The sequence below is a fragment of the Rhinolophus hipposideros genome (genome assembly GCF_964194185.1).
Source record: "Rhinolophus hipposideros genome assembly, chromosome: 21".
Taxonomy (NCBI): domain Eukaryota; kingdom Metazoa; phylum Chordata; class Mammalia; order Chiroptera; family Rhinolophidae; genus Rhinolophus; species Rhinolophus hipposideros.
In genome coordinates, this window is record NC_138067.1 from 7,471,487 (window position 1) to 7,496,098 (window position 24,612).

At 40.9% G+C, this 24,612-nt stretch overlaps 1 protein-coding gene across 3 annotated transcripts in view; it reads left to right on the forward strand.

Annotated features, from left to right (window-relative positions):
• FTO (FTO alpha-ketoglutarate dependent dioxygenase) overlaps positions 1–24,612 on the forward strand; it is a 341,170-nt gene that overhangs the window by 86,841 nt on the left and 229,717 nt on the right. For all 3 annotated transcript variants that reach the window (XM_081030799.1, XM_081030801.1, XM_081030800.1), the window contains 2 exons: positions 3,527–3,604; positions 16,925–17,549. In XM_081030799.1, coding sequence (XP_080886925.1) covers positions 3,527–3,604; positions 16,925–17,549 — 703 coding nt within the window. The remainder of the gene's footprint in view (positions 1–3,526; positions 3,605–16,924; positions 17,550–24,612) is intronic.

Sequence of the window (24,612 nt, forward strand, 5' to 3'; positions counted from 1 at the left end):
TTAAAAACAACACAATCTTTTTTCTTTTTTTTTAATTTATTGGGGTGACAATTATTAGTAAAATTACATAGATTTCAGGTGTACAATTCTGTATTACATCATCTATAAATCCCATTGTGTGTTCACCACCCAGAGTCAGTTCTCCTTCCATCACCATATATTTGATCCCCTTACCCTCATCTCCCACCCCCCATCCCCCTTACCCTCTGGTAAAAAACAACGCAATCTTAATATTTAAGAAACTTGTGATATTCATGAACTACCAATTTAATCTAATATTGATTCCGGATTGATTTCACCAAAGTAAATATGGCCGACAGTTCTGTTTAAATTGATAAATGTTGTTCCTTACAGTTGCTCTTATTAGTTAATTGGTAAAATCGAGGCTGTGAAGGTTGATGCACGGAGCAGATTTCACCTGCGTGGTCTGAAGTTGAGTGATTTCCTGTCGCCTGTTCTCGTGTGTCAGATAGGTACCGTGATTACAGGATTAAAATTAACATTCCCAGTTGAGGAAGACCATTTAAATTCTGCTAGCTCTATGGTAGGGATGCTCTCAGAGCATTTTACCCTTTCGGTACAGTCTTCCAAGTTCTAATGCTTTATACAAACTGATATGCTGGACCTCATCTGGGTCGAGAAGTGGTTGTTTTTATAATACTTTAGCTGAAGTATTAATTATGAACAGAATTTCAGCCTCCTCTGGTGCTTGTTGACCTATAGGACGGGTCTGTTGCTGTTTAATCTGATTAAAGTGGAGTATGAACTTCCTTCTAGGAAGGAATGCCTTCTGAGAATCTCCTTGTGCCCCTACACACAGGTTAGCTTTATAGACTCTCCTGAAGAGATCTTAAGGTGGTATATTTGTAACGGGGAGGCATTTCAAAGTGGGAGGTATCATGTGCATTTGAATTATTCAAGGCTTTTATTAACAATGGGATTTAAATATTATATCTATAAAAAGGATTGGTAAAGAGTCACAGGAAAGTGAAGGCTTTCCTGAGCCTGAAGTGAAAATTAAGGTATGGATTTTGATTAAATTCATGATGGAGCGCTTAATGTGGAAGTATATGCATGGAAATAGCATCGGTTCTTTCTGTGTCCCAAATAATGGCGCATGTTGAAAACAGATAAACCACTTAACCAATGATTTGTCTAAATTTATGGTCTGTGTTAGTATTACAGGTCTTTCATAAAGGAAAACTTCTTAGTTTAACTGGTAAGCTGGTCTTACTATACCATAGATGAGAAAATACCTATAGTCAAAGCAGAAAGGTTTCGTTCAATAAACAGACTAGAATATTGTATACGAGTAAAATTTACAGTTTTGTCTTTCTTAGGTCAACTGGTTGCTATATTTCTGTTCTCTTTTTTTCTTTATTCACTGTGGATAATTATACAGAAGATCCAGAAAGAATTTGAGTCTTCCCAAAGGTTGCTCTGGGCTACTCTGTGATGGTTTTGTGAGAGAAGTCTGCTTTCCTGGGGTGGGGCGGATGTCAGGGTGACCACGTCTGCCTGAGCAGGTTGTTTGCTTCATATGACAGTGCTCGTCCGAGCAGGTGGGGCTAAAATCCAGTTTGTATTCACCAAGCCAGGCCTTATGGAGCCTGACTGCATCGACCCAGGCCAAGACACACCGTAGTTTTAATTCTCATAAACATGCCTTATTGGCTGACAGCAGCCTCAGTACACATTTTACTACCGTTTATTTGAAACGTAGGTGTTTCTGCCCTTTTTGTTTTTCTTTCAGAAAATTTCTGTAGTGTGTCGATAATTTCTATGTGTATGTGTGTCTGTGTATACACATATATGCCATTTATATACCATGTGTGTACCCACACACACACCATATATGTTTGAATATAAGGTCAGATACTCTTTGAAAAATAATCCTTTGGAAGGAGGGTGTCATCTTGATTTCTTAGAAAATACTTTATAATATGGGAACCTCTCTTAACTTAGTTTGAACAGCATGGTACTCAGGTTTGCCCCGCTATCTGAAAGGAGAGTGTTGCCATGAAACCTTTCGTAAGCTGAAATAGCATAAGGGGAAGAAGCAATTACCATGAATATTTATGGAAAAATTTTCGAGCATTCCTGGACCAAAAAATAACTTACCAAATCATATCAAATAACAAATAAAACCTAAAATAACACTAACATATAGTAAAAGCAGGAAGAATAGAGTGAATACACAGCCTATATAAAGTAGGGATAATGTAAGGACAGTGTAGTTTCACTTCTTAAAAAGACTGATTTTCCCTTAAATATAAGATAATGGAACAGCACACTTGGTGCACCCATCAGTCCCCTCACGCAACAGACTTTGCATTTTATCCATTACTGGATAGTGACTGAAAGAGACCACTTTGCTACTAACAGAACCAATAGTATTAGAACTTTGGCAGCTCTCAGGATTCTTTCTCTCTCTGTGTAAATAGTACAAATGGTGGATGCAGGCAAGTTCACTGCACACACTGTGTCACTATTTCCTTCACCATGATCAAAACGGTAACTACGTCCAATTCGACGCTTGAGCTCGCTTAGGCTTTTCTGATACCTTAGGCACATCTTGCTAACGGATACACAAAGTAAAGTGAGATAAAGCCCAAGGGCTCACAGACAAGTTCAAAGCTCTGGGGCTTGATGCTGAAATGCTGAGTGTGGTTCCCAGGGAAGGAGCTCAGCAGGCAACTCTCTCACTGCTTGGGGTGCCGCTGACTCCATAACGGCTCACTGCAAAACAAACTCTGAAAAAGTGTCGCTTTTGCCTTTTTTTGTAATAGCGAAAATCCCTTTCTGATTTCTTTCGGTTAGCGAAAACAGGTAGTACTAGAGGTCTTTGTGGAAGCAAAGTGACGGAATGCGAATTTTTGGAAAGTGGGGGATACCCGTATTTGGGAAGACCTAGTATCCTGAAATGGCATCAGACACGGCTAGCTTAAAAAGATTTCTTTGTACAATTGGAAAAGCAAAGTTGCTTTAATATAGATATGATAATTGCTCTAGCTTTAAAAAAAGTAATAATGTAAGTGATTATGGTCTCACATAAAAGTATACAGGATGAATAAATATTGTGAATATCCTGACGTTATGCACATGGATACTTGTAACTTGGTTTGGTATTTCCGGTGATAGCATCACGGAAGGATTCAAAAACTGCTGTGTCTCCAGCAGATTACACAGACAGGAAGACTTGTTCTGGAAACCGTATTCGATGATTCAAACGGTGATTCTAGCGATAAAAAGACCCTGATGTTAAAGCTACATTTCAGGAGTGAATCAAATGGTTTCATGAAATGTGACAGTGAATAAAACCATCATTTCTACAATGTGTCACTTAAATGTGTGTAATTAAATTATTACATTTCGTAACTGACGTTTGACTAATTTCTGTCTCTAAAAGTTTATACCTTCAAGTGGGCTATTTTTTGTGTGTGTTCTCTTATTGTTAAAATAAGGGATTGTCTTATATTTTGAGTCACTCTATAGTCAGTCACCTATAATTATTATTTTAAAACAGAAACTGAGGCTTCTTGAAGAGCTTGAAGACACTTGGCTTCCTTATCTGACCCCCAAAGATGATGAATTCTATCAGCAGGTAAGGTCTCTTACTATTTTGATCAATTTGTGGTGATTGTTTGGATCTCCCTGAGTTTTCCTGTGGAACAGCTGTGGTGCAGAGAGGTTCAGCGAGGCGTGGCATGGTCTGGTTTGCTCATCCAGGGACTGGCTGCTCATCACCCACAGAGCCTATCAGTTCCTTCATAGTCTGCTTTCTGCTCACCTGTCAGATGCTTTACCGTAGTGCACTGTTTTCTCCCCCAGCATCCCATGCTCTTTCCCACTTCTTGCCTCTGCTTGTTCTGTTTCTTCTGCTTAGAAGATCCTGTTGCCCGGCGGCTGATTCTCAAGGCCTCCCTTAGACATCATGCCCTTTGTGAAAGTAGCCTCGACTGACTTTGCCTGCAAGTAGAGTTGACCTTGGCCTTGCCCCTGTGCTGCTTGTCCCTTACACGTGCCTCTGTTGTGCCTTTCGCGTGTTTATCGCAGTTGTGGGATTGTGCACATCTCGCCCTGAAACAGTCACCGCTCTTTCTTTCAACTGCAAGTGACAGAAATGCGAAGAAACTCATTGTGGAAAAAAGGGAATTGGTTGACTTACCTTAGATGTGTAGAACTACATGGCTAAATCCAGCTTCTCAAAATATGTCATCTGATCACTGTTTTTTTCTACTTCTGGGCTTTCCTCTGTGTGACTTCATGCTGGATAGGCTCTCATCTGATCAGCTAGGAGGGCTCTGATGCCCAAGGGGTGTGTGGCCTTAAGTCATGAGATGTTAGAAGTAGGCAGTTGTGTCTTCTTTCTGGTTCTTTCAGATTCCCCTGGAGCCCTCTCGTTGGCCTGGTGAGAGTCATGTGCCATCTCTGAACCAGTCGTGTACCGCGGAGGGACGTGCTCCCCCGTGTGCCTGGCCTGGTTCGTGCACCCACTCTTGGAGTAGGGTTGGAATGTGACTGTTCCCACTCAGACTGCATGGACCGTGAGTCAGAGATGGATGGTTTTCCCAAAGGAAAATTGGGGTCCTGTTCCCAGAGAAGGAGGGCAGCGCATGCCGGGCAAGCAAAACTAGTACATTTCCACCCATTTTTCCCTACTAGAATGGCAGCTCTTGGGGTCTCAGAGTTGGGCCACATTCTCTTGGTTTCTCCAGCACCTACCATGCGCTTGCATGGAGCTGACTCTCAGTAACTGTGGAGGGAAGACAGGAAAGAAGGAGTTGCCCTATCCAGAACCCAGGTCTTTTGACTTCCAGGACATTGTCTTCTCATCGCCATTCTCCTTAGACCTTCACTGTCTTTCACCTGGTCCGTCCTTTTATGAATTGCTCTAGCTTTCCTCTTTGTCCCTCTTTCGTAGTCCTTAAAGCTTCAGTACATTTTCTAACCAAGATATAAATCAGAGCACATCAGCCCCCTGCTTCAGACCCTGCAGTGGCTGTTCGTTACCTGGTTCCTGCACTTCCAGCCCCATGTCCCCTGCTCATTCACCTTTCTCCACACTGGATTTTTACAGTAGCTCAGAGTAGCCATGCAGTTTCATATTTTGGGCCTTCCTGCTACATCCTCTGCTGATGTGCCTTCTTTCCTTGGTGAATTTCTGAGTTTCCTGTTGGTAACAGCTCACGTATCATCTCCTGTGAGACACTTCCCCGACACCTCTGCAGCCCAGGGAGTTGTCGTCTGCCCCCTGTCATGTGCACCTGTAGTACTTACTCTCTGTGTTCTTTCATTAGCTCTTCCCTCCTTTCTTGTAATTTTTTTTTATATGTATATGCTTGTCTCCCTCATCTGTACTTTGTACAGTACCTCGTCTATACGAGTAGGTGCTTAATTAGTTTGCTTGAATGAATGAATGCATGCATGCATTCATGCATTAGTTAATTTGAAAAGGAAGTGAAGGCATAACATTTAGTAGGATTTGAATTCTGTTTTCATACACACACACTCCTGTCCAGGGAGGTGGCGTCTGGAAAGATTTGCAGGATTTACACAGAAATGTTATATCCTAGAGTGGGTTTTCTCCTTTGAGCTTTTCTAGTTTTCCAAATTATCTTAAATGTGCATATGTTCTTTTATAATCAGGAAAACACATAATTTTAAGGAGTACCCTTAAAACAGGTAAACCCACAAAATGCAATCAGTTCTTAAATCCTTCCTAATATTTTTATAGATATACTAGGCATTCTGGTACATGATTACCCACTGTTCTAAAGCAACCACGGCACCATTTCAGCTTTTGTTTTGGGAAAGTAGTACATGGAGAATGAAACACGAAAGGTTATCAGCCCACTGTGCCCCGAACCAGCCATACACTGGGGGATAAAAAGAAACTCAAATGCAAACAGCACACTGTCAAGGCTTCTCTTTTATCTTTCCAAGACCCACAACAAACCTGATACCAATATCTAATCACTTTAAGTGCACCTTCTAAGAAGGTTTAGTGCTTCAACAAAACCTTAGGAGAGTAAATCTGTTCTCTTAAAAGATGAAGTGAAAATACTTTTTTTAATGACATGGATACATAGAAAGTTCCGACCCGACGCGGGATCCCTTAAACAGGCCCTTGCCGCAGGAATGCGAGCCATCGAAACAAGACTTGCTACAGCTCCCATCCTGGGTCTCGCCCGGTGCCATGGCCGGGCCCAGTGTTTTACGGATCTGTCCCACCAGATCCTCACAAGGGCATCATTCATTGAGCTGCGACGCCTCTTCAGGCTCGAGGTGCTCGAGCTGTAGATATTATCACTGCTGTTTTAGAAATCGGGAGAGACCAAGTTACTTATCTGAGTGGCAGAGCTGGAATAAAAGCCCGTATTTATCTGATCCTAAGGCCTGTGCTCTTGCTGCCATACTGTACGCCTGCCATGTACCTTGCTTGAATTCAAAACACCTTCGGAGATGTTTTTGGATGTCTCTCCATAAGACCATAGAGAAAACAAATAAACGAAAACAGCAACAAACTCAAAGCAGAGAGAACCGCTGTTGACTCACCACAGAGCACGAGAAAATGAGGAACCAAGGAGTCAGAAAAACGGGCTCTGGCCTCCAGATGTACTCGTATGAACCCTGCCCCTCTTACCCAGAGAAGATGCCAGCCTCCTCAGTGTGCCCTTTTGCTCTCAGTTATTGGGTACTTCCCATGAGTCAACTTGTTCTGGCACTGTTCTCAGTGCTTTACATGTATTTGTTCATTTAAACCGTATCACAACCGTCTGAAGCAGATGTTACGAAAACCCCATTTTAGAGATGAGGACACTGAGGCACAGAGAGGGTTACATGCAGGAAGTGTCAGGCCCCGACTTGTGCCCAGCCATTCTGTCCCCAGGGTCTGAACTCTGAACTACCGCACCGCTTCCCTCTTCCCCGTATCTCTCAGTTCTTCTGCGATTTCTGTGCTGCTGTCCCCGTGACCCCAAACCTCTGTCCCCATCCCTGCTCTCCCTGGTGTCCCCCAGTGCTCCAAGTCCAGCTGCCTACTGGGCGGCTCCACCTAAAAGTCTTGCAGGTACTTCTAATGCAATATGAATTCATTAATTACTTCATTAAACAAATGTATTTAGCTCCCCCACTCTGTGCCAGATAATGTTTTCGGTACCAAACATGAAGTTGTGAAAAACAAAAAGATTTCTGCCTTCTTTGAGTTTATTTCTTGTGGGGCAGAGACAGGGAAGGGAGTAGAAATTAGAGAGAGAGAGGTATTAAAAAAACCCCACAAGAGGGAAAACTGGTATGGGGATACCTAAGCCCGTCAGGGGTCCCAGGAATGCCATTGTGGGTGGAGGATTGCGAATAGGGTGGTTCCAGAAGGCCTTGTAGTGACATGTGAACAAAGACCTCACGATGTGCAGAGGCAGGCCGCGTAGGTAGAAACTTGTGGGAAGATTGTTCTGGGCGTAGGGAACAGCAAAGCCTCTAAGATACGCGGGAGGAAAGCACCAAGGCTGACAGGTCTGCAGCGAAGTAAGAGTTTTGAGGGGAACAGAAGAAGATGAGATCAGACAGCAGCACCCTCATTATTTGGGAATTTGCCACCTAGGATGAGACTGTTGGCTGTGAGTCTGAGACGTGAGAAGACATGAGGGGGTTTGGAGCACACGTGTGACAGGACATGACTTATATTTTAGTGAGGATCCATTTTACAGGAATCCTGCTGGTTTACTCTCTTCTCTAGTGGCGTGTCCCTTGTCTTAGCCTTCACGTTAGAAACCTTACTCTCCTCGGCTGCTTCCCCTTGGCTTCCTTCCCTCCTTCAGTCCCTGGAGCCTGGCCATGCCACCTCTTCAGAGTCTCCCACATTGTTTCTTTTTGCCCAGTTGCACCGACACTGTCTCAGGCTGGCCCCCCATTTATCATCTCCCATCGACACAGTTTTAACATTTTCTCAGTAGGTCTTCTTGGGGCTCTGCCCAGTGCCATGCGAAGTGTGTTTCTATAAATATGTCCGACTTGTCCCTCCTGCTTTACACATTTTGCTGGGTCTCTGTTGCCCCTGAGATAAAGCTGAGCATGCATGGCCTGGGAGACTCTGATCCCAGATCATCTCCATCTAATCTCTACCCACTGCCTAACACGATGCCCAACCGTAAACTCCTGTCATACAGTTTCTCACTACATCGGAGTCTGCCGGGCTCTTCCATCCTTCATATTATTCCTATTTCCTCATTCCCTTTTCTATCTGTTGAACATCTATTCACCCTTAAAGACCTTGCTTAAATTCTTCCTCTCCTGTGAAGATAACCAGGAAATCCCCCTTGTTTTACTGTCAGAAATACTAAAACTCTGACTACCTCTCACTAGCTCTGCCACTTACATGTAGGCAAGGCTGCCATCCTCTCTTTCTTCAACGGTTGCAGAAGCCTCTTAATTTCTCTTACTCCCAAGTCCGGTCTGTTTTAACACAGCACCTGTAGTGCTCGTTTTAAAACATAAATCAGCTCGTTACACTCTCTTGTTGGCCCTTAGGTAGCGTCCCATCCTGTTCATAGTGAGACCCTAAGACCTTCCTTGCATTTACCTACAAGGCACAGCGAGGTCTGGCCCTGGACTGCTGCTGTTACCTCGTGTCCTGCTTCTCTCGGCCCCCTCCCCTTCCCACTTGGGCATTCTCGCTCTTCCTAGAATAAACCAAGTACACTCCTGCCCCAAGGTCTTTGCAGCCTGAAACTCTCTTTCCCCTCAGGTATCTGCAGGGCTTGCTTCCTCATTTCTGGCATTCCTCTGCTTAGATGCCATCTGGTCAGAGAGGCCTTTTCTGACCATCCTGTGGAAAGTCGTGCCATTCACACCTAGGACACCTATCCAGCTTACTTCGCTTTCTTTTTCTCTGTAGCACCATCACAATCTAAAATACTATATATTTTACTAAATAAATAAGTAAATACTAAGTAAATAGGTAAAACACTATGTATGTTATGAGCTGTCTGTTTATAGTCTGTATATATAAACACGAGCTCCTGGAGAGCATATAGAAGTTTCCCCTTCTGCCTTCCCAGCACCTCATGCTTTGCAAATAGTACGTACCCTATAAATCCGTTTTCAATAAATGAGGGCTTTGCAGACACCTTTCCTAATTATGTATTCCCTGGTGCCATAGCAGTGTATTCAGACTTCTGTTGTGTTAAGTCTTTCTCTAACTATTGGTTTATGTTAGATTGGTGCAAAAGTAATTGCAGTTTAAAAGGTTAAAAATACAAAATTGCAAAAACCGCAATTACTTTTGCACCCACCTAATATTTCTGTTAAACTATGAAATGCTATGAAACAGAACCTCACTTGTTTTTATCACTGTATTTATGACACTTTACACACGTTTTGCACACATAGTGGTATTCCATAAGTTTTAAATCAACAACAGAAAACAACTATCGAATGGCTGAACGAAGATCTTTGTGTCACTTTGTAGCAAACCACATATTATCTATCATAAGACTCTAGGGCCAAATAAGTACCGTGTTTCCCCCAAAATAAGACCTAGCCGGACCATCAGCTCTAATGTGTCTTTTGGGGCAAAAATTAAGATAAGACCCCGTCTTGTTTTAATATAAGACCGGGTCGTATATAATATAATGTAGTATAAGACCGGGTCTTATCTTAATTTTCAACCTGTTTTAAAACCATTAGAGGGTTGCATTAAAGGATGCATTAGAGCTGATGATCTGGCTAGGCCTTATTTTCGCGGAAACAAGGTATATAGCCCATCTGTCAGGGGATGGCTGCCACGTCATAAGCATTTTACGGTGAAAATTATGTAGAAAATATGACTGATAAATAGCGCAAATTTCTATAGAGTGCAGAATATAAAGTTACCAGCAAAATCCATTAGAAATCTATTAGATATATTCTATTAAATATATTAGATATAGCTATATTAGAAATATAGCCAGATTACAAATATATTCCCAGAGAACAGGAGCATTCCAACACTTAAATGAAGGGCATTTCCCAAGTCACTTGAAGATTTTAAATTTTATTTTACTCTACCCAAGGTCAAGTTCCATTGGGCTTTATTTTGGTGAGTCTCCTGTAAACTGGTATCTTATTCATTTAACACCATGTCTGACTTCTCTGTATGATGAAATTCTTTCAGAAGCATCCCTTGATATAAGAGGAAGAGGTAGGATTTTTCCATAATGGTTTTAAAATAGGTTGAAAATAAAGCCTATGCTCCAGAGAACGTAGCATTCCACATCTTTCAACTACTGGTAAAGGGCTGGCTGGCATGTTGGCAATTTATATCTAAAATACCTTTCCAAATGCTTATTACACTATGTAATTGTCATTTATGTCATAGGATCTTTTGTAGATCTCAAGAAATATATTATGTGACCAGACAACTATTAATATAATTGCATGACAATATACTCCCTGGAAAAACTTTAATGGGATTAAATGAAAATTTTTTTAAACATATTTGGAAATCTGCCAACAGCTGTTCCAAATTATTGTGCGATATCTGATGTTCTACATGTACCTGTCCAAAATGGAAAGTGAACTTATTTGTTTGACAGAATGAATTCATATTAAATTATTTAGTGTGCAGTTCTTTTCCAGAGTTACTGTTCTCTTTAAAGAAAAACTTAACAAACTCTACATGGCACTTTTATGTATCTGGCACTAATCTAATTACTTTATAAATAATAAGAGAGGGCATTTAGGTTTGGGTTTGTTTTTCCTCTTGCATGTTTCTTTCTTTTTTTTTGAGATAGTGACAAAATTAGCTAATTATTGTTATTTGTATTTATGACAGTCAAATCAAAATTTTCTAGAGCATTGAACAACAATCCAAGTCAGATTTCAATAGTATCAGAGCACAAAAATGGGAAATTTTTGAAAAGTTAGGGTCACCAAAAAGAATCTCCTGGTAAACGTAAGAAATGCCATGAAATTAAGAATTTTTGAAAGCAACGTCTTTTTCCTGATTTAAAAAGTATTTCACATTTAGTTTTGAAAACTTGAGAAAATATACAGATATCTAAAGAATGAAATTGAAATTATGCCCAAGTTCACTACCTAGAGATAAGCACTGTAAACTTTTGGCCATGTTTCTTTCCAAATTTTTTTTTTTGTGTGTGTGTGTGTGAATATTTATATACTTACGTTTTTTTCCTTTTTATGGAACTAGGATCCTATTGTCTAAATATCTTATTACTAATTTCTTGTATAATAGTTCTTTTACTTACATTTTTCATAAAACAATATAAAAATCCTTGTAAAGTGTGTTACTAAAGTACTTCATCACATGAATGATGTACCATTTTCTCCTCTAATCTCCTAATGAGCATCTTGTGTTTTTTTAGTTCCTAATTATTATAAGTAACAGTGAATATCCTTATAATCTTGATAAATTTCTCTATTTTCCTGAGATAAATTCTTAGAAGTAGAATAACTAGATGAAAAGATATGAACATATTATGTTTTGATACATTTTTGACCAATTGGCTTTAAGCGGGGTTATAGTATTTGCATTTCTAATTGCAGATTGTCAGAATATTTTATTTTGCACTCACCAACAACAGGTATTACTATAAAATTTTATTTTTTGCTATTTTAATAGGCATAACTAAATTAAATCTGTATTGAAGAGCCTTCTGTATTTCTACTGATATATATGTATAGATTTATATGTGTATATATATATTTAAATTTGGAATGTTTTTTTATTAAGACTGTTAAGCTCATTTCTGCCATATAAATTGCAAATATTTTTTTAGTTAGTATTTGGCTTTTAATTTTATAATTCTTTTTCTGCAAAAGTTTAAAATTTTGTATATTCAAATGTAACAGTTTTCCTTTTAAAACACTTTATTGATACACTGTATGTATGTCCGATTTACACACAAGTTTGTTCACCTTTTAAAATTATACAATTCAGTAAATTTCGGTAAATTTGCCGAGCTGTGTATTCCTCACCACAGTAGTTTTTGAACATTTCCAGAATCCCTAAAGAACCCTCATGCCTCTTTGCATCTCCCACCCCCTGCCCAGGCACTCTTTAATCTGTTTCCTATCAGTATTAAAGCTTTTATTCTTTAATACTTACGAAGAAGTCTTAAGCGCTCATGTTGGAGCCGTATGCTGGGGGCATAACGGAGAATAAAAAAGCTAACATCTCCTCCTTTTAGCACATTGCAGTCTTTAGGAGAGATTATCAAACACGTAGCAGTTCAAATAAATACATAGTTACAGATGGATGAGAGCAATGAAAGATAAGTAAAGTGTGTGATGAGTGGTAACAGGGATACCTGTTTGAGGGTGGAAACTCAGGGAAGGTTTCTTTGAGAAAGTGACACTTCCTTTGAGAAAGTGGCCTGGAGGATGAGAGGGACCTGCCAGGTAGACAGTTGGAGGAAAGAACCTGCCTTGAAGGTGCAGGCCTGAGGCCTGTAGGCAAAGAAGCGGGACACGACGTAGCAGTAGAAAAAAAACTGTTTTGAATACTCTCCCATGTCATTATTATTGTTTTATTTTTAGGACGCTGCTTCTAACGTCAGGGTGTTTCCACGTGATACTCAGGTGGTTAGGTGAATTTCCTGGTTTCTTAGAATTAGAATTGGCCTGTGTTAAATATATTTTCTCCAGCCCCAGTACAACACCAGAACGAGCGGTCTGAGTATGCGTATGTGTGTGTGTATTATTTTCATTCTTCTTCCTCTCTCAGCCCCAGAAGGAGCGTGTTCTAAAATAAAGTTCCTGGGAATTGTCTTACTTTTCCTTAATATTTTACATTAGGACTAATAAAATAACTCTGAAATTGTTAAGAAACTATGGAGAAATTTGCTTCTTAATTATCGCTGCTAGTTAGATGTACTTGAGGTTATACTGAAGTCTTGGGGACTTGCTCAGAGAATACCCAGTTTAGTGATAAAATTAGTTAACTGCTTATGGCTTGAGAATGTTCTGTCTCTTGCTCACTCAATTACACTGCTACCTTCATGAGCTGCGTAAACAGGAAGCGTGATATTTCTGTTTTCACTTCCCATTGGGATAAACGAGATATAGAAACTATAAATTCTGAACAGATCCCTCAGTCTCCACGAGAGTCCATAATGGTGTGCCACACAACTCTGCTCTTTGTCTCTTTAAATTTATGATCATGCACCTCAGAGGGGCCCTGTGAAAAGCAAGACAATCCTACTAAGCTTTCCTAAATTCATTTCCCCCATTCAGACTTGACTTTATTTTTCTTCCGCAGGCTTCCTCAGACTTTCTTCTTGCCTTCTATTTCCTGCATTCTGGATCAGCCAGAATGGTCCAGATGATACTATAGTAACAACCAGATCTCAGTGGCATTTCTTGTGCATTTTACATATCATTTGTGGGTTGGCAGAGAGTCACTACCCATTAAAGTAGCAACTCAGGAATTCAGGCAGTCACCAGCTGGTTACTATGCCAAAGGGAAAGAAAGTTTTCTGGAGGGTCTGGCACTGACAATGAAGTGCTCCAGGCTAGAAGTGACAGCCATCATTTCTCATTGAACAGAAGTAGTCATGTTTCATCCTACAGGAAGGGCCAAGAAGTGTAATTCTACATTGGGCCCCAAAAGCTGGGTGATGGGAGAAGAATCCAGAACTATCTGGCAAACAGCCCTTAATGGACCAGCACATACTCTGAGCTAGTGATTCGTTTTAGGTTTTCACTGAGAAAAATGGAAACGCCCCCTTTCTCTGCCCCCCAAAACCCTGGGACGTAGTCATCTGCCTATTATCAAATTCACTGTCTTATCTGAATTTATGTATTCTTTCTCCTTCCAGCCTATTCCAATACAGGAAGTATATTTTCTCCTTTCCAAATGTTTTTGGTCATATACTCCCATCAGTAACAAAGTTTGAGTATAAACAGTGGTGTCCTACTAAATATTTAACAATTGGTTCCCTGGGGTGGGAGGAGAACAGCCTTGATTTTTAGAGTTTCCTGATTTCTGTGGTGTAAATACTCCACTATGGTCAATTTCAAACTGCCAATGTGGCGTTTTTGAATGTGCAGTTGGGAAGAGATGTATTAGGATAGGCTTTCTCGAGCTGATGCAAAGGGACTCCAGCATACCACTTACATGCTGGAGTGACATATGTATGTACACGTATTTTAGTAAAGCTTGATTTCTTTCTTTTTTGTAGATTAAAAGTGAAACGGTCCTACTAGCCCCGCCTCCTCCAACTCTATTGGATTGCCATACAAATCGCACAGAGGACACGCCTGCCTCGCTTGGGAGACTTTTGCTCCTGGGGCCAATCACCCCTCTTCTGCTGTACCAGCATCTTCCTCTCTATCCTTCCCCCGAGTATAATGACAAACCCTAGTGTCGCTACTGTCATTGTTAAGGGCCGCCCCTTGACCTAGCATTCTTCTTCCTCAATAGCTCCCTTTCCTGCTCCCCAAGCAGACCTTTCTACAGGCCCTCACCTCTTCCTCCTTTCATTCCACCAGCAGCCTACTCTTATCTGACTCTTCCCCATCACTCTTGAGACACTGCTCTTGTCTTTGTTGCCAGTGATTTCCATGCTGCCAAACCCAGTGGCTAATTTCTGTCCTCATCTCCCTTGGCCTCTCAGGGGCAGTTGACATAGTTGAGTATTCATCCTCCTTGAAATGTCCTCTCTTTTGGTTCCTGCGTTAATACACCCTCCTGATTTCCTACCTGATCTCCTTTGCTACACCTTCCTCTGTGACTCAGGAAATGGCTTTGGGCTCTCTTCTGTGTTTGTGCTGTTTCCGAAGGACATCTCAGTAGTTTCCAGGCCTTTGCAAACCACCTGTGAGCTGACAGCTCCCACCTGACTTCCCTCGCTCCACTTTCTCTTCTGAGCTCCACATGTGTGTATCCACTTGCCCCTTTGCTATTTCCACCTGAAGATTTCATAGGTATCGTGATGGCTACAGCTCCAAAATGGAATTCCTCTTTCCGCTCTGTTCTTCTCCCTACCATTTGTTATTTCAAAAAATAGTAAATTGTTTGTTCATTTGTTAAATCCAGAAATTTGGAAGTCACCCATAACTTCTTTCCTCTCTTCATCCCTCACATCTAACCCATGAGCACATCCTTTTACTCTCCCTATTAAATATGTGTTTTATCTGTCCATTCATTCTGTCTCTCATCCAAACCGTCATCACTTTTCTCCTGGATGGTTGTACTAGCACCTACTAATAGGATATTCCATTTTCATATTTGCCTCTTTCTGATCCATGCCCTGTATTTTTCCTAAGAGTGATTTCTATCCATGAAAATCCAATTACTCTCTCCGTGAAGTCCTCCAGGGCACTTACTGTAAAGTCTGGAATCCTGACTGTGTCCTCCCAGGCATCGTGTGGGCCAGCCTCCGCCTCCCCCACATTCACCTCTTGTGTCTCTGACGTTTTGCTCTAGTCAAGTGGCCTTTTTGTCTGTAGAATAGGCTGGTGTCCATCCTCAGCGCCTTTGTAGTTCTTAGTCCCTCTTCCTGGGAAGTTCTTTGCCTGGTTTGTCACATGGCTGCGACTTTCTTTTCTGGAAGATCTCAGCTTAAATGCCAGCTCCTCAGAGAGTCTTTCCTATGCTAATGACACCTCTCCTACTGCTTTGTTTCTGGGCTATTATCTAACAGTGTTTGGGGTTCCTTTTTCTTATTTATTTACCTGATTTGGTAGAAAGCTCAGTGAGGACAGGAACCTAATCCCTGCCTAGTATTTTTTAGGTGCTCTACAGACATATTTTGAATGAAAAGAAAAATGTCTGGGAGACTAAGTGGTCTTGCTCTGTTTATTATATAAACGATCATTATTGAATGAAAACATAGAATGAATGCATGTCAAAATGGTCAGTAACACAATACTAAGAAGCAACCAGTCAGACTAAACTTTATCGGGGTAAATGTAAAATCCTGTGCATTGGTTTAAAAACAGTCAATTTCGTTGTATGGAGTCAGGGAACTCTGGCTCGAAACCAATTCATATGTCAAGTCCTAGGGGCCAGAAGTGGTGGCTAAAAAGGTAATTCAGTCTAAGCAACATCAATAAACCCGCTTATTTCCGTGTTAGAGAGAATTATCTTACAGTACTGTCCTCCAACACCACCAGCCGAAATTATTACCACTTTCTAAATTGCAGTGGAACACCCCACTCATTCATTCATCCATTCATTCACAATTTAGTGAGTATTTTCTAGAGACCAGTATTATCATTGGGAACAAAATTGTCTCTCGTGGTTATGGAACTTAGTTTCTGCCTCCCAGAGACAAGTGATTTCTCTTTCAGTGAATGTGTTGACGGAGAAACGAGTTTGTCGTTTATTGAGAGGCAGTGCGACATGGTGGTTAAGAACCCAGTGGCTTCAAGTTCCAGCTCCAGTACTTAGTGATTTGGGGCGAGTTTTAAAAATGTCTCTCTGCTTTAGTCTTCTCATTTCTATAAACTGGAGGCCAGCATAGTCCTATCATGTAGATTTGTGAGAAGTAAGTGAGTTGATGTGTATAAATCACTTAGAACAGTCCATGGCACATAGTAAGTAAGCACTTACTACATAAGTGATAAGCAGTCAATCAATAAAATTGTGTTTTCTGGAGGCCCAAAGGCTAGAAGACAGATTGAGAGTGGGGAGAAGCGGTCATAGAGGGAGCCTGAGAATTCACAGCCCAAATTATATTATTTTGTTTATATGAACGATTCTTAATTGAATTTGGACTTGAAAATCTTGATTGGAGAGTTGATGACATTTGTTTTATTTAGTCTTCTATTTTAGACTAGAGAGAAACCAATCCTCTTTAGAAATACCACCGGACATTTGTTTTTGTTTTTTCCCCCCTAATCCTTACAAACATACATCCTTTGGAAATAATGAAACGAACACCATCCATAAACACGTACTTTTGCTCTGGTTTTGTTTTAGTGGCAACTGAAATATCCTAAGCTAGTTCTCCGAGAAGCTGGCAGTGTCCCCGAGGGGCTCCATAAGGAGGTGCAAGCAGCCTTTCTCGCCCTGCACAAGCATGGAGTCCTCTTCCGGGACCTGGTGAGGGTCCAAGGCAAAGATGTACTTACTCCGGTCTCTCGCATCCTCATTGGTAACCCAGGCTGCACCTACAAGTACCTGAACACCAGGCTCTTCGCGGTGCCCTGGCCCATGAAGGGCTCTAACACGAGATACAGCGAGGCTGAAATCGCTGCCGCCTGTCAAACCTTCCTCAAGCTCAACGACTACCTGCAGGTCGAGACCATCCAGGCGTGGGAAGAACTCGTCGCCAAAGACAAGGCCAGCATTGATGCCGTGCCGCTGTGCATAGGTCCAGATTTCCCCAGGATTGGCATGGGCTCCTTTGACGGACAGGATGAAGTGGACATTAAGAACAGGTCTGCATACAACGTCACGTTGCTGAATTTCATGGATCCCCAGAAAATGCCATATCTGAAAGAGGAACCTTATTTTGGCATGGGGAAAATGGCCGTGAGCTGGCATCACGACGAAAATCTGGTGGAAAGGTCAGCGGTGGCAGTGTACAGTTACAGCTTCGAAGGTACAGTCTGCCTGGGGGACGAGCAGCCCTGAGTGTCACAGGACCAGAGTGGCGCAGGTTCTGGAGAGCACGCATCCGTGAGCATGTGTGCACGTGTGTGTGTGTGTGTGTGTGTGTGTGTGTGTGTGTGTGTGTACTACACGGGTGCTGTGTGTCCTTGTTAGGTTCACCACAACCACATAGCTGCAGAATATACATTTCTCTTTCTCCTCTAGCTGCTCTGTCTGGCTCATTGTTGGACTGTACGCAGATAGAATATTTTCACGTGTAAGCACTGCTGTCATTTTGTCTTTCCCAGGCCCAGGAGAGCGTCATCTTGGTTTCATGCAGCCAACTGCCTTTCTGTAAAGCTCAGCGTAGATTGTACAGTTGCTATAATTAACTTGCTGATAAAGGGCTGGGAAAACAAAAATCTGTCAAATCTTTCCAGGTTCCCACAGGTGCACATTTCCAGTCTTGCCAAAATATTTTATTATGGTTGACATCACTGTCTTGATGGGAGTGATTTGTGAAATATGGACGTGTTCTTGCCTTTATACAGTTTTGACTACTGTCCTACCTCGCCAGATGCAGTGGAGGTGGGTTTTGTAGGCAGACATTCCTCTCTTCTCAGGAAATTCTCCAGCCCCTGTATCAGCTCAGTGGTTTTTTTTACCTAATAGGGTTGTTGTGGTGAACTGGTCCTTGCCCTTTCTGAAATCTGGTCCCCTTGGAATCTGTTTTATGTCCCACCCAAATTTCCCTCCTTTTGTTGTTCAGTTTCTGGGCATTTGGGGTCTTCATTATTTTTCAGAATGGGGCCATTAAAAGGGTAGTTGACAATATCGAGGACAGCGTGACCCCTGTGGACTTTGTTTTTTGCCTGATCATTTGAAACAGGAATACAAGACACGGGGTTGGCTCTCTTCCACTTGTTTATTGAAAGATGTTTGGAAAATGGGAGTTCTAGATATCTCATCAGGGAACCGAACTGGAACTTTTAAGGGTTATTGTTGTCTGACAACTAATTTTTTAATGGGATTTTGTTATTTGTTTTTCATTTACGGAAACGACTGTTTTGGAAAAGTGATTTAAAGAAATTCTCGTGGTTCTCTTTAAACTTCTTACCATTTCCCAGTCTCAAAAATTTCCTTAGAATAACTAAAATATTTTCTAACTTTACCTTAAGTCTTCCTCCCGAAACAAGGAATGAGTTCAGCGGTTGGAAATTTCACTGCTTTCTCTGGCATCTCAAATAATGATGCTGACCTCAGAAAATTGCTTGGAGGGGATTTGATGCTGTCCTAATGGAAAGAACCCACATCCTCTGATCTTTAATAAGGCTTTGCCAGGGGGTTAAGAACTATCACATCCAAGAACTCTGATGTGAACCAACAATGGCGTTTGTTAGTTTCTTTCCTAAGGAGACAACGCTCTGAAACTGAGGCAGCCGCCTGTGATAGCTCAGCTTGCTACAAAGGTGTCTTTGTGCTCTCAGGTACTCTCAGCCCCAGGTTAATGGTCCTATTGTCCTCCCAGAGTGCGGGTGATCAAGTCGTTTTTGAAATCTAGAATACCTTTCAGAAAGGAATTTACATTTTTAATGAATAGTTTCTGCGGTCAGGAGTAGTGAAGACTGATAAAGTGTACGCATACACATAAATACATCAAGGTTTATCCGTGCAATTATCACAGAGAGGAGGGAACCGCAAAATTCGAATCTGTAAGAGCAGCGTAAGTCCTTTGTTTTCTTAAACACAGAGATTCTCAGAACTCGAATAATAGCAGCAATACTGGGGAGCTCTTCCTTCCTCGAGCACCTACTATGCGCCAGCCACTGGTATAAGTGTATTACCTCATTTCATTTTTACAACAACCCTGTGAACGAAATAACTACTGTTGTCCCCATTTTACAGATGAGGAAACTGACGCACAGAAGGATGGTGAACGTTCCCAGGGTTATACAGCTATTAATTAGTAGAGCTAGCGTGTGACCCAGACATTCTGGCTTCAGAGTCCTAACAGCTGAGGCTGAACTCAGCCTTGTGAGCAGTTAGTTCAGTTAGTTCCTATCTCCACAATATAGCGACCTCTGGGATTTGGGGTTTTAAAATGTCCATCTCTGGATGGGTTCGGCGAGTGTCCTACTTGCTCTTTTTTGCAGATCCTGATACCCTCTGTTCTCCCCGCCCCTTCTCTTCTCCCCACAGCCTCTGCTGTAGCTGCTACACAGGCTCTCAGATGACTGAATGCATTAGCTTATTCCATGAAATGGAACCTTTCTCTAGATTTTTGGCTACGTGTGTGATGTTGGGTCAGAGGGTATACAAAGCATGTCCCTTGAAACTTTTTGGTGGGTGCATTTCTTCCAAGTGCCTTCTTCTAGGTGACAAGTTATATGTCTGTTTCTCTAGTCTCCTTATCCTCCCGCCAGAGCTAAGTTAAGGTGGACTTGAAAAGAGCCATTTGGGATAAAATCATGTTTGGGATTGGGAAGGGCTTACAAGGGAGCAAAGAGAGTGGGCATTTCAGACAACTGGACTGTTCTTTTTCTGCTCTTGAACTTGGTTGTTGAGCATTTGCTAAGGGAAGTTCACCTTAAGAATTGTTCCTACAAAGACAATGTTACAGAAGGCGTTTCCTTCCAAATAAACAGAAATGGTGACCAGTAGTTATTGTTTTAAGTGATGTTTTTGAAGGTGTTCCAGTCTAAGAAGAGGTATACGAGCATATTACACAATGGGTTTTTAATGCCATCTCTGCTAATTTTATATGTATCCAGCAATAACAAGCAATTGCCAGCAAAGCTAGAATAGGAAAATCAAGTACTCTGACATTTACTCATGGTTCCCCAAAGCCGAACAACAGAGTTGTTCTAGATAGGATGGAGACTCCAAAAGTAAATCAAATGCTGTTCTTGCCTGGGGAGGATAGGTGAGATCAGGTGTGTTCTTGTGATTATAATGATGAAATGGTAAAACGTCAGATCTGAAAGGGACTTTTGAAATCACCTAGTTCAAGCTTCTCATTTCACAGATGAAAATATGGAGGTGGGGAGAATGAAAGTGATTTGTCCAAGGTCACATAGTCACTTAGTGACAGGAGAGCGTTCCATGCCACAGGAAAAGCTCATGGTCAATGCATTGGAACTTCAGAAAAGAACTGATTACTTCCTGCTGAAATTAAATTCAGGTAAAGCTTAAGATCTTTCAGGACTTTGCTCTCAATACCATTTCCCAGTGAAACCAAGTAGATTTATGAGTCAATCATCCTTCTTTGGCTTATTTCTGAGTAGAGGTCATTGAGAAGTAATTCGTATAGGATATGTGTAATTATGTACTAAATTCATTGGCTTCACAAGCACTTCTAGTTCATGGGTGTCTCCAGTAGGAAGATTGAAATGGTACAATTTTTAATCAGGAATGGCTTTGGGGAACCATGTGTAAATAGTCAGAGTATTTGATTTTCCTATTCTAGCATTGCTGGCAATTGCTTGTTATTCCCGGATATAAAAAAAGAAAAAAGAAAAACAAGCAAATTTTAGCAGAAACGGCATTATAAACCCATTGTTTAATATGCTCGTACACCTGTTCTTAGACTGGAACACCTTAAAAAACATCACTTAAACAATAACTATTGGTCACCATTTTTGTTTATTTGGAAGGAAGCATTTTCTGTGACATTGTCTGTGTAGGAAAAACAATTCTTAGGATATTTAAATGCCAACATATTGCCAAATATTGCAGATTCTTGATATTATTCTCTTGGTCTCTCATGAAGGGCCAAAGAGGAAAAGGAAGCGAGGCCCATCCATGTCTCCTGTTGTAATGTGAGAGGCTAGAAAGTAGGGACTTTGAAATAATTTCCTTTTAACTCTACAATTTCCATTCATGTCTCTGACTTGGGAAAAGTTGAATCCACTTATGGGTGGACATTTGTTTCCATAATTGTTAAATCTTTATTTTGAACTGAGTAGCTTTGTAATTCTTAGATCATCTTTCAGACCATGAAAAAAGCTACGTTGTGATTGCAGCTTAGAGTTTTGGGACATTCATCTAAAAAATGCTGTGGTATTTAAAGTTTGTCTTAGCCTCCCAGTATTCCTGGCTAAGGTCTCAAAGCTCATGTACCTTGTTTATTTTATTGTATCGTACTGTGTCTTGTCAGTTAGTTTTGAAAGAAGTCACTTACACTGTTCAGTAAAACTTATTTGGTCTTAAAAGTCACACATATATATATTTTTTTACTCCCTTGAAATTATTTATTCAGTTAACAGTAGGCATCTACTTTTTGCCAAGCACTATTCTAGATGCTTAGCACATAACAATGACCAAAAGTTCCTGCCCTCACAGAGCTTATGTTTTAGTAAGGGCAGACAGAAAAAAAACAGCTAAGTAGATTGTATGACCAGGCTGAGACACAGGCTTACAGTTTCAAATAGAAAAGTCCAGTTTCCTTTCGAAGGAAACATTTGAGCAAAGACTAGAAGGAGAGAGAACGGACAGAGAGAGAGAGAGAGAGAGAGAGAGAGAGAGAGAGAGAGAGAGAGCAGCAGGCTACGTAGAGGGAATCTGGAAAGCCCAGAGATGGAAGATGGTGTGGGAATGTTTCAGAAGCAGCAAGTGTGGATGGGATAGAGTGAGAGAAGAGGAAGGAGCAGTAACAGAAGCAAAGACAGGTAGGCAAGGCTAGGGGTGGGGGGTGGGCGGAAGATAGGGCCTGGTAATACTGTGTACCAAGTACTGGACTTGCACTTGGCATTTAGATGGGAGACACTGTAGTTTTGAGTAGAAGGGAGGCAACACTGGAAGCAGGAGGGCTGAAAGAGGTGATTGCAGTAATCCAGACAAGAGATGGTGGGCCAGGTTAGAAGAGGCAGAGGTGATGAGAAATGTGTTTATACACAGCCCCATCTTTGCACCAGAAAAGAGTCGTGGTGTGCCATGGCGGTGAGAAAGGGAGGCCAGCACTGACAGCTCCCATTTGCCAAGAGAAGATGAGGCCAACAGGAATGGCCGAGATATCATTTCCTACAACAAGCTGCACAGATTTAAAGTTTACCATCTTGTGAGTTTTTAACACAACTGTGAAACACCATCACCACAATCAGGTAGTGAATATATATGTATATACATATCCGTTACCCCCAGAAGTTTCCTTGTGCCCCTTGGTAACCTCTCTTTCTGACCCTCCCTTGTTGCCTCCTCCTCCTGCCTCAGCCAACCTCTGATCTGCTTTCTGTCACTATAGATGAGTTTGCATTTTCTAGAATTTATATAAATGGAATTATACAATATGGATGGACTGTGTTTTTTTTTTTTGAGGGGGGTGGTCTGGAGTCTTTCACTTAGCATAATTATCTTCAGGAAATAACCCGAAGAGAGATTGCTCGATCAAATTATAATTATATGTTTTCCTTTTATAGGGGCCACCATACTATTTGCTACAATTGTTCCATTTTACATTCCCACCAACAGTGCAAAAGGGTCCAATTTCTCCACATCAGTGCCTGTGTGTGTGTGTGTGTGTGTGTGTGTGTGTGTGTGTGTTTTAGCAAATGATAGCCATGCTAATGAATATGAAGTCATTTCTCATTGCATTTCCTGAATGAGTAGTGATGTTGAGCATGTGTTCATGTGCACATTGGTCATTTGTGTATCTTCTTTTGAGAAATGTCTGTTCAGGTCCTTTGCCCATTTTCGAATTGGGTTTTTGGTTTTTTTTTTAAGTCATTGAGTTTTAGGAGTTCTTTATATACGATGGATATTAATCTCTTATCAGATATGTGATGTGCAAATATTTTCCTCCAAGAATGGCTGAATTTATAATGATGTATTACTGTGATGAGCAAGAGATAAGAGGACACATTGGAGTGGAGCAAGCTGTATCATCTGTGACATAATTGGGCAGTTTAATCCTGTGCTATTGAATGACATCATTCCTATTGTTATTAATTAGCTGTGGGACCTTAGACAAGTTCAATTTCTTCCTGACTCAGTTTTATCATGTGTAAATAGTGATAAGAACCAAGTGAATCCCACCTCAGGATTATGAGGATTAAATGCTTGTAAAGTGCTAAGAATATAACAAGTGTTTATTTTAGCTCATGGTAAGTATTCAATAAATGTTATTTTTAGTTTTTATTAAAGTTACACATTCATATAATTTTAAAAAGTCAACTATTTCTGTGAGGTTTGTTAAGAAAAAGCATCAGTTATTGATGCCTTTTCTCCCCATTTTCATTTCCACAGAGGAAATCATTTATATTCTTTTTTTTCAGGTAATGATTTTGATAGTTAATAACATACTTGCGTTATTTCGGGCATTATTATTGGCTTCCTGATATGGAAAGTGAGGATTTACTGAGCCCTCTTTTCTCTCTCTGTTGGCCTACACATGCGCACCCTTCAGATTCCGCATAGTGGTAATTTTGGTTATGTCAGCATTCAGCCTTTATAGTTATCATGTCCATGGAAATGCTACTCAGAATCTTGTCATAAACTTTGATTGGCTTTCCTTTTCTTTATGACTTCTTATTTTTTTCCTTTGTTAATAGTGGTCTTGAGTAGTTTTCTATGTAGTTAAATCCTATGCTCTCTACCAATTGTTTAAATCTGTCAAGAGCCTCAGAACCATCAGATATTCTGTCAATTTCATTTTCATGGAGAAATAGCTACCAGAGTTTTCAAATCTGCTCCGGTCTGGATTGGTTACCTTCTATGGCTTTTTTTTTCCCCGTGTGGGATTTGACGTTTGGGGTGGCTCTGCAGAGAAGACGAGCATACATGTCCCATTTTATGATATCCCTTCAATGTAATCCGGTGGATTTCCTTTATCTGCTTTGTTGATGACTCAGATTCCTGCATCCCATGTGTTTCTCTTTCCTAATTTGTTTCTTTATTTTAGGGGAGCATATATATCCTTTAGTTTTTCTTGAGAAAGGATGCTTAAGTGGTTACGTGTTGAGACCGCGAATGCCTTAAATTATCTTTATTCTACCTTGACGTGAATAGATCCTTTCGGTATAGAAATCTTGGTAGGAAATGATTTTTCTTCCAAATTTTCTTTGGAGGGCATTACACCG